Below are 11308 nucleotides of genomic sequence, written 5' to 3' on the forward strand. Positions count from 1 at the left end.
AATAACATGGCGATAAAAACGACTTAACCTTGATATTTCTTTGCAATAAACATGTGTTCTATTGTACTTATGCTGGTATTTAGATAACTGTTTTTGCATTTTATATTATTTTAAGGGGAATGACTATATGATGACGTTGGTTATAATGCGTCATGTACAGTGCATTGTCACATTCCCCCTTTTTGATAGAGTAGGACATTTGATATATTGATCCTAGATGCAAGTAGATTTACAAACTTAAAATACATACATAACACATATGAGTATGAAACTGGGATTAATTTTTCTAAACAAAACAAAATATATTTAGACATAGACAAATGGAAATCTATGTAATAATTATTATAGACAGAATAATTGACCACTACCAGGGATTACCCTAGCTCCCAGACCACCACTCTGTTTCTCTTTTCTGTGTCCTTTATATTTTGCATCCAAATGTACTACTGTTATTATTATAGGACAAGTTTATTTTCTTATCAGAAGTGACAATTTCATATACTATATTCTGCCATTGTAGTACATTAGGCTTTAATTGTAATGGCCATAACACTCAGTTTTGTTTTTAGGTCTGATAGTAAAAAATGACATTCAAAACATCTAGTCAGCACTTTATTTTCCATTTAGATTTTAGCTGTCTGTTTTAAAGATCAAAACACAATAATGCCAATGCATGCGGCACAAATTACTGTCATTATGGCACAGAAATCGTATCTATAATTATGACGGTAAAGTGGATATTTAGCTGTTTGCGGATGTTTTTCAGTAGTTTAACAGTGATGACATTGGCATTAAAACGATAGTGGCATGTCAAAACCAGTTTGTAATTTTTTACTGTGGTTTACAGACACAAGACAAAATTGTAAAAAGTGTTTCTATCATTATAAAACAATTTTTTATAGAATATGCCATTTAAAAAAATGTTTTAGTTTTGTTGTTGTGTTTTTGTTGTTTTATCAATGGATTTCATTGTAATCAAACACAAAGATTCAATTGTACGACTACAGTAATTGTAACCTTCTAAATTCACTACACATTCAAGTAAACAATACTTAAACAGGATACAAATAACTAGAGTAAAACAATACGATTAGTTTGTACTAATGCCTAAATCCTGTGGGATAAACAATACAATCTCACTAGTGAGCCCAAATCATACACAACAAATTCCAGGCTTTATTTTTCCAATTTATATATTTTATAGTATAATTGTATGCGAGAAATTCAATTCATGTACTGACATACATAATCCTCTTATATCTGCAAATGCATTGGCTATGTTGGCTAGATTTTTGCATACATAATGTATTGTGTTATTGCAGCTAGTAAAGTTGGTTAGCCCATATTCTGTGACAACAACAGCTGCTATTTAACTTCTATTGTAGATCTAAAAAGCTTAAATAGAATTAGAACATTTACTCAGCAGCTTTATTACCTATTATGTAATATATTTTAATTTTTTGTGATAATAACTTTTCAAAAAATACACATAAAATAATAATACATTATTTGCATATTCATTTTATATAATATTCAACATTTTATAAACATTTTTTAAACTTGTACATGCAGCCTTGAAAAAAAAAGCTACAATAACATTTGACAAACCCTTTGTTGATTTTTTTTTTTAAGTTGAGAAACATTAAGGTTAAAATTTAAGATTAAAATTTATCATCATTTTAAACTCACAATAACAATTCAATGTACCTTTATTGTCCTGAATAATTAAAGAAATTATTTCTATGTATTTACTAATCTCCTTATCTTGTATTAATATTGTAATAAATTTCTTTCTCAACCAACTATCGTGTGTATTAAAATATTTTCTTCTTTCCTGCAGTGTCAATTTGTGATGATCATTTCACGAGACATCGAAGTGCTACCAACAATTCAGCCTATTCACATGGTGCTCAAGATTCCAATAACCATAGAAATAATGACGGCCATGATGGCACTGGTGCTAGCAGTAGTTATTATCAAACATCAGGTGTGAGTCAAGAAGAAGGAATGGGTAGTGGAAGTATACATGAGCCTGTAAGCTCTACTTGTAGCTCAAGCAGTGGTACACCAGTGAAATCATCATCTCAGAATGGAAATACAATAAGTGCATTACACAACACTGAACATTTGTTTAATGGTAAAGAATGTAGTCAGGAATCTGGAATAGACATGCATATATTACCAGTTGTAGCACAAGATGCTGAAGTTGATGAAACAGCAGGTCTTCCTTACAAGGAACGATTGTATGAAGTTATGGCTTCTTTTAAAAATCTAAGACATGTAACTACTTCAAATTCAAATATGTCACAAACTGTACATGTATTTCCATCCAAAAATGATTCCGTTCACCATAATATGTATGTGAACATGGATGATTTACCAGAGGACGAGCGAATTGCTCGATTGAATGACAAACGTTATCTGCAAGAAAAGGATGCAGAATTACTTGAGCGTGTAAAAAGAGAATGTAAAAGTCCTGAACTAGAAAGAAACTCGAAATTAATCACACCAAAATATCAAGGACTTCAAACGAACGATGATCAAACACAAAAGACTGATTCTCTTAATGTGCAATATGTAAAATCTTCAGAAGTACCCTCACATCTTCAAGAGCATGTGGATACATACATCCTGATTCCAGGGATTATTCCACAAACTGGTGCAGCATCCTTGCCAGCAATTGAACCTCCTCCACTTGGACCTAAGCCAAATAAAAACAAATGTGATATCAAACCAGAGCTTGGACCTAAACCTGCGGCAATTAGACCTCCCGAGTTAGGTCCTAAACCGATTCCTGGTCCTAAACCTGGTCATGGGCCAAAACCAGAATTAGGACCAAAACCAGAGTATTGTGCGTTTCCAGAAGTATTTAGTAAAGATAGTACATTGCCGGAATTAGGACCAAAACCAGAGTATGGTGCATTACTTGAATTAGGACCAAAAACAGACTATAGTAAATTTCCTGAATTAGGACCAAAACCAAGATCAGAATTTATGCAAAAATCAGAGTCAGGTGTTCAGGAGGAAATACCTGAAATTGGACCTAAACCAGTTAATCAGTGGAATAATGAGGTTCCAGAGAGTAAAACATCAGATAATTCAAAAGAAAATGATATTGACAATTGTGAATCAAATGTCTGCATACCTGCTCCCTTTGAACATGATAATTTGACTATACCAACCACTGCAATTCTTCTTTCTCAAACTGTTCAGTCTGACACGCATGAAATAATCCAGGATAAAGAAGCTCCCAATTTAAATGTTGCCAAGATATCAAAATCTAAGAAACAAAAACACTCTTCTCCGAAATCAAAATCAAAACGTAATTTTATGAGAGTTCGTTCAGGCAGTCTCAAGAGCAAACCGGAAAGTTATGACAAGCCAATCTATCGGAATCGTTCTGCTAGTGTTATGGCTTTCCAGTTTGATCAATTTGATGGTGGTTCATCATCTTCAAGTCTGCCCTCCCCAACTGAAACATCAACGAACTTTGAGTTTTTACCTCATAAACCATCTGTTGATCTGAATGCACTGATTGAAGTAGATAGCAGTGAAATTAAAACTGAATCGGAAATTGGTAACATTCCAGAAGAAATGCCTCTTTTAACACAAGTTCCTGTTCCCCCTCTACCACCAAAATCGACAAATTCACTAAAATCTCGTAAAGCACCTCCACGACCAGCAAAACCAATTAAACATGGAAATCCATTTATGGCAGCTGATGTTCAACCGGCAATTCCGCCAAGGAAGCGTTGCCAAACAGAACCTTCCTATGCTATGTCATCTAGTGATGGTTTTTTATTAATGGATCCAAGCTCAAAAGGAGATGATGGCTATGCTCTTATGAAACCAGCGTATCTAGACAAAATCCAAAATACCAGTGACACAACATATCATAGCCCATCATTATCACCTTTAAAAAGTACTTTAGATGCTACTGTACCAGGTTCAATTAAAACCACTGGATCTTTTTCGCATAAATTTTCATTTAATGTGGTGCCAAATAGTCCTATACATACATCTGTTGATGTAGAGACTACGATATCAAGTAAACCACAACTCAAACGATCTGCTACAATGGCAGGTTCTAGTTTAGTATCCACAAGGATGCAACGCACATATAGTTTGCATGGTGATCATCAACATGCCCATGAAAATATACGTAGAGGGAGTGTTCCTGTGTTGAAACCCGATGAAATGACATCAGCGAATAAAGTCAAAGTTGAGAAAAGAAGAATGTCTTCTTTTCGTCCTCGCACTGATGGTGAATATCATGCTATAGATAAGAAAAAGTTTGAGAAAATTAAAAATGGTTTTTCTACTGAGAATCCTATCAGAGAAACATATAGTAATGGAAACAGAGAAAATGTTAAAACAATTGAAAAGGTGAACCAACTTTCAACTGATAAAGTGGAAAAATCATCTAATGTATCAGAAAATAACATGAACAACATATCATCAATTAAATGCTCCAATGGTTCTAGTAACAATTCTAATAACACAGAACTTAAAGATGTAGACTGTGATATGGAAAGTAATAAACAAAGTTTAACATATGGACAAAGTGGTGCTAATCACATAGAAGATAACACAATTATTGCAGATTCACAGTTTTCTTTGCTAAATTGCATTGACAGCACTGATAATAAATCTTCCCTTCAAGGATCTATAGATAAAGTTTTTGAGAAGTATTCTTCCTATAAAGTGAAACTTGTGGACAGTGAATCCAGAGAAACGGCTTCACAGGGAGAAAAAACTGACATAGATGAAATGGAAAGTACATTTATAAACTAAAGTTCAGTCTACACTATCAAACAAATTTGATGTGCCCATATATGGACAGGATGATGTCACATCACTACCATTTTGGTCACATCACACTTTTTGTCAAACTAGTTTAATAGTGTAGACAGAGCTTAATAAGCTTCAAACTACTCCATGGTTATCAATATCATCAAAAAACTTATGATTACATATTTGTTGATGTTTACTGATGTATTGTTTATTGTCAAATTATGAAATAGAATGAAGCTCTGACAAAAAAGTGTGACGTGCCCAAATATGGTAGTGATGTGCCGTCATCACCTTTTTTTTGTCGCATACAATTTTTGATATTGTAAACAGAGCGTTAGTTGCATTTTGGATATTCTTGCACATAAATGATTTCCAAAAAAAAGTATGTGTAAATTTTTACTATTTTAACCATTGTGGTCGTCATGCTCTTGATTTTTATAGTAATTTTATCTATGTAAAAATTAAGATTATGCAGAAGTTAAAAACTACCAGGGTGTATAGATATGTAAATCGTTTTATTTTATTTTGTGAAACAAACAACAAAATAAAAATAATCAGCTTATTACAGAACTAAATTCTATGAAAATATACTTTGCAAAATCACAATAAATGAAAGGATCTTTAAAGATGTATTGTCCCCCTGAAAAAATATTTTTTTTAATTTTTGTTGTTGAATATGCCAGTTTAATGTCACATAATAATTATCCACTTTGACCAAAAATTGGATCGAAAAAAAATGTATTTACCTGAAAAAACTGTAATTTAAAGCAAAAAATGGTCAAATTGGCTGCCAGCCAATGGTTTTTGGTGAATTTTAACCATTTATTTTGTCATTTTATAAGTGAAAACATTATTTTTTTTCATTTTTTTTCCTATGGAAGTGATTAACTTTATTAAAACTACAAAATAACATATTCAAAGTCTGATTTAATTAATCTTCAATTTTCATGTTTTGGGGGGACAGTACATCTTTAAAGCTTAGCTTATTATTATCATGTGTTTGACAGCATCACAATTTTGTGATTGCCTCATATAAATAACTAAGGATATATGCTAGCTTGCTGAACTAGTGTTGCATTGTGAAAGCAAAGATCGCTAATATCTCTGCAAAAAAATGTTGTTATCACAATTTTACAAATCATCTTATGTGCAAAAATTTATGATGATAATAATAATAATAGTGCTTACATTACTGTCATTTGTTTTGTATGTATCTAAGTTTTTAAACAATTAGTTGGTAGTGGTGCAAATAATTGGTATCTTATAAGCAAGATGAACAAAAAGCAAGTCAGCTTTTAATTAAAAATGTTTTGTGTTTGGTGCAATAATGCTGTACATATTATTCATAAATGTTATATGTTTGATTATTTTATTGATTTCTTGAATTCACCTGCAACTTGTTAAAAAATTGGTTGTTGGCCTACTATTACTGTTATACATAGATAGGTTTGATTTATAAAAACGTTTCTTGAGGCTAGCTGTGATCTACTTATCTGGTTATTAATCATGACGCACTCTCAAGGTTCATTCAGCAGTTCTGTAACATAAATCTATCTTTAGATACTTAATTATATGTTGTCCATTTGTTTGTAGTTTACAATATATATTATTATTAACACTGGAACAAATAATCTGCTAATTTTTAGGCTAGTAAGTGAGGGAACAAATCTATAGTCACTAATTTCACAAGGAAAGAGTGCCACTCAACTTTCTTGGTTACATAATAAGATTAAAAGGACGCTAAAAGCTGATTTCATATTTCTAATACTTTCCTTAATATAATCTTACAAAAGCCCTTGTTGTGTTTAGTTGTAAAACTATACACTCTTTGAAAAAAAACATGGAGAAGTTCAATATATACACTAAACATTGAATAGCTATTAAATGAACAAAGCATATGACATGCAGTGTTATGGTTATCACCATCTGTCCTCCTCGACTACGTCTGCTGTGAAACAATACATCCTAAAAGTTTATTGATTAGCATATAAAAGTCTTTATGTGCTTAAAATACAATCCTTTAAAGCAAAATTCGCAAATGACTTATTTAATTTATTTAAAAATCTTAAACAAAATTCTGATAATAGATTGTTCCATTTTCTTACTCTCAAATGAGATCATTGCTATGATAGATATAATATCTGAAGGCTAGAGTAGCATCAACACTCAAGGAAATCAAACTGAGTGTTGAACACTAATATGGCTGCTCCAGTTGAATAGAGATAAGGCTGTACACTTCTGTAAAGTTGTTAACACATATCTTAAACCTTATATGCAAAATGCAACCATTTTTTATCAAGAAAACTCTTCTACAAAAAGGAAAATTTTGGAAAAATTGTTTTAACTGAAAAAGAAAATATTTGTATAAAATACATTTATATGTGTTTTCATGTTAATTGAAATAATATATATATGTTCATTAATAATAGAAAAAGCTTACCATTTTATTTGTTGTTGTTGGATATAAGAGTATCGATTTGGTTATGTTTATATAATTGTTCCAGAAATAAGGTAGAAATAACAACAAAATAACAAAATCAATATTATGTATACTGGTATTTATTGTTCATCAAGTCAAAATAATATTGATTTTTAAAATAAAGATCGTAAATTATATAATGTTTGAAATATAAAATGGAAGAAAATGTCACAAAGAAAGAATATTTTGTACTAAATTTGTTTTTTTTTTTAGGTTTAGTTCATTTTACATCCATGAAAATATAACTGTAAATTAAAAAGTAGTTTTAAAATTACCTTAACTAATACTAACCATTGGATAAATAATATATTGGTTTTCTGTTAGAGGTATTACCAATGGTTTTAATTTTCTTTTCAAATACCATTATTATTCTTACATATTTTATACAGTATAACCTTAATTTTAAATTAGGATTATTATACCTTGAATTTAACTGAATGTACAGGTTAAAAGCTAATGTGTAATATGTTATTAAACATTTTAAATGTTACCTTTTTCTTCCACATTTTATAATTACAGAAAATCGTAAGTGGGAAATTAAAAAAATGTTAAGTTTTAAAAAAACAATTTTATCCTTATCCTTTTATTGGCATTCATGTATTTTAATTAAAAATTTTAAAATAACAAAAATATATATTGTCTACCTGAAAAATGATAATATAATTATGATATTAAAATCCTGTATTGAGTTGGTTCATTGTTAAAGTTAATCTCTTTAATGTGCTAAAACGTTATTAACCAATATATGTCAAGTGTAAAACAATAGTGTATGGTGTACTTTGTAATAATAATGTACTAATGACATTAGTACATTTCTAATTTATATCAATAACTATGCTGCCTAACTGTTGGATGCAATATTAACTATAGGAGGTAAAAATCTTCGTCTTCCTACTATTCAACAATAATAATCTACCGAAATAAAGCACTATTCTTTCTTTAGAGGTCTAGTACATTAATAGTTGCATTGTTTTATTTAGTATTAGGACACTTTCCTAACAACATTCACCATGTTTACATGTTAGGAATAATAATTGTTACATTGTTACCGTATTATTGACTATTGCACTACTTCACCTTTGTATTATAGCATCTATTTGAATTACAGTATTTATGTATAGACATACCTTGAATTATACAACATTATTTTTTTGTGAATGGTGTTAGTGTTATTCAATGTTCTACTCCTTACTGGGCTAAATAGTTCTACTATTGGTGTAACTAGTCACGGAAAAGGTGTAGAATAAATTATTAAATCTTTTAACTTTTGATAAAATTGGAAGCACAGTTAAGAGTTATTTGAGAATAACATTAAACATTTAGATATCTGTCACCTAATGTTGCTATTAGCACTGTAGTAGATGAATACATGCAAGTTGAAAATCTGGGTTATCAGTGTATGTATTATAACCTCATACTTAAAAATAATGAAACAAAATTGGGATTATTCGAGTGTCCAATCAAACGCATCAAAGTAATTCAGTATGCATAATTGCTTCCATATATCTTTGTATGTATTGATGAGATTTTAGGTCATTTTTTAAATGAAAAAATATAGTGAAAGAAACCTTATTGTAGGCATTCATCTTTAAGATTTCATTAATAGTATGAAACTATGGTAACAAATCTGGGTAGCATCCAAAAATATTTTTTCTATTCTGAATTTTATATTTGTAAATACAATCCATTCAGAGATTTTGTCAAAAGCATTTTTTGTTTGGTTGTTTTTTTGTAGATTCGGCAAAAACATGTATTGTTTGTAAAAAGTAACTGTTAATTTGACAGCTGCCTATGTAGAGCATCTCTTTCAGACAATTCCATAATGTATTCAATGGTAGCAAAAAGGCATACAAATTGCAATAAAACCATAATAATTTTTTTCATCATTTGACATTGCGTCTTAAATTGGAAGTGTAAAATATTTTCTTAAGGTATAGATTCACCTGTCCTTATTTTCTGTATTTGGTTAAAATATTGAATTATTACAGTTGTATCCATTTGGTTAAACATTTGGTTTAATTCTAAATATTATAATGAACAAATTGATAATTGGAATATCATTAAGAACAAAGTAGAAACTCCATATTATGCAAATGTATTTTATAGAATAAGTGTATACATTTGTGTGTTTGATCAATGTTTGTAAATTTATGTTATAAGTAGTTTGTTGATGTGGTGACTTTTTTTTTGTTTATTTTTAAGAGATTGAATGTCACATACAGAACAAACTCGTAAACCTTTAGATGTACTGTATTATTTATTTGTAATATAATATTCAATGTTTGAAATAAGAGAATATATTGTAATGCAGATATCGGGAAATAAAACAATGAAGTCACTCTACTTCACTTGTGAACAACTGTTCTTTTATGTCTTGTTATTATTCGAAACGAATAAAGAAATTAATCTGGTTTCGGAAACAAGTTTGTTGTTGAATCGTTTTGTTCTCTTTAATCTGTCGTAATTATAGCAAACTAGATCTGCAGATTTCAGTAAACACTTTTGTAACTAGAGGGCGCTCCACGTTAATAGAAGATTGCTGAGCTAAGACAATTTTAAATTTAATTTTTTAATTTTACGAATTTCAATATAGAGCTTCTAGGTCCTTGGGAAATGGCACTTTACATGATTTGAAATTACTCACAAGTCTCATATAGACAATTTTTAACAATAGAGCTGCTAGGTCCGCGGAAATTGAACTTAAACTTTGAAATATGAATCGAAATATCCTAAGTTTAAAGTCTTCAACCAGTCCTACCATGGTTGGGGCTGAGCTAAGACAACTTGTTGAAAAAATAGAGCTGCTTATAAATTGCACATATACTTTGAAAATGTCAGGCCTAGGCCTAACAAGTGAACCTTGGGGGTTGCGTCCGTATCCATATAAATTGGTCCCGTGTTGAAGTCCTGCTTAAGATGATTTTCTTATTGTTATTTTATTTTTATTTAAAAAAAACATTTTGACGTGACACTTGACTGTTATGGCCAAGTTCGACAAGATTGTGATGAAAACTTGTAGACAGAGAAATATAATCAGAGCAACGAAACTGTTAGGCCTATACAATGAATGAATTTAGTTACGAGATGTCATTTTGTTTAAAATACTTTATTTTAAACAATCAGAAGAGCGATATCGTGACCTTATATTTTACAGCTATTAAACATTTCAACAAAACACTAATCTGCGATTCATTCCATTTGGTAGTTTCATATTAATGAATAATACGTTGTTTTAGAATCATGTTGTGGGGGTTAGTCATGTAACGCAGACAGCTCAAGTAAACTTCTGACCAATCAAACGCGACCAGACTGTTTTTCTGATTTAAGTACATGTCGGCGGACATCCGGTGTGCATGTTAACAGTGTAGTCAAACGTTGCGTTACGAGTACCGCATACAAGTATCCTTCGTCTGCCTCGCTGAATATAACATGACTATAAAGCTACGTACTTCATGAATAAAATAAGTACTTTTTTTAATCCATGGCTACATTCACAATTCTTCCGTTCCCGTTTCTGTATATGATTTTCCTTATTTAACAACACGACACCGCGTCGTGAATGTAGCTTATTTAACTCCCTTCCAACACCATTTACTTTATAATTATTATATACCAATGGATACATAAATGGATTAATGACTAGTAGTGGACCGTTACCGTTATAATTCTTCTTATCTTTCTTTCGGCTTTCATATAATTATCCTGTGTACGTAGATAACGTATCCACAAGGTGTCTGTATTATTATTAGGCCTATTATTATTTACCGGTACTAGACTTTAAAACCACAAATTTAATTAATTAAGGTCTCAACCCGGCACAAATTTGGTTTGGTTCTGCCTTGGTATTTTGAATTTTGCATTGTCTAAAATATGATTGTTTTAATAAATTATTACCAAAATAATACTTTATGTTATTATCGCTTGTATAGATGTCAATTTCGATAGTTCGGCTTCCGTACTTAGAATTTAAATTGCATGATGACTTCATTTACGCCTGACAAGAAGCTGCCGTGATCTAAAAAACCAATAGATGTG

The 11308-nt window shown here is 30.6% G+C and overlaps 1 protein-coding gene across 1 annotated transcript in view; it reads left to right on the forward strand.

Annotated features, from left to right (window-relative positions):
- Positions 1–9696, forward strand: part of LOC144845311 (uncharacterized) — a 35772-nt gene extending 26076 nt beyond the window's left edge. Inside the window, exon 6 of the mRNA XM_078702546.1 lies at positions 1841–9696. Within this exon, the coding sequence (XP_078558672.1) occupies positions 1841–4794 (2954 nt within the window). The 3' untranslated portion in view covers positions 4795–9696. The remainder of the gene's footprint in view (positions 1–1840) is intronic.
- The last annotated feature ends 1612 nt before the right edge of the window (positions 9697–11308 follow it).

Source organism: Antedon bifida, chromosome 6 (assembly GCF_963402885.1).
Source record: "Antedon bifida chromosome 6, ecAntBifi1.1, whole genome shotgun sequence".
Taxonomy (NCBI): domain Eukaryota; kingdom Metazoa; phylum Echinodermata; class Crinoidea; order Comatulida; family Antedonidae; genus Antedon; species Antedon bifida.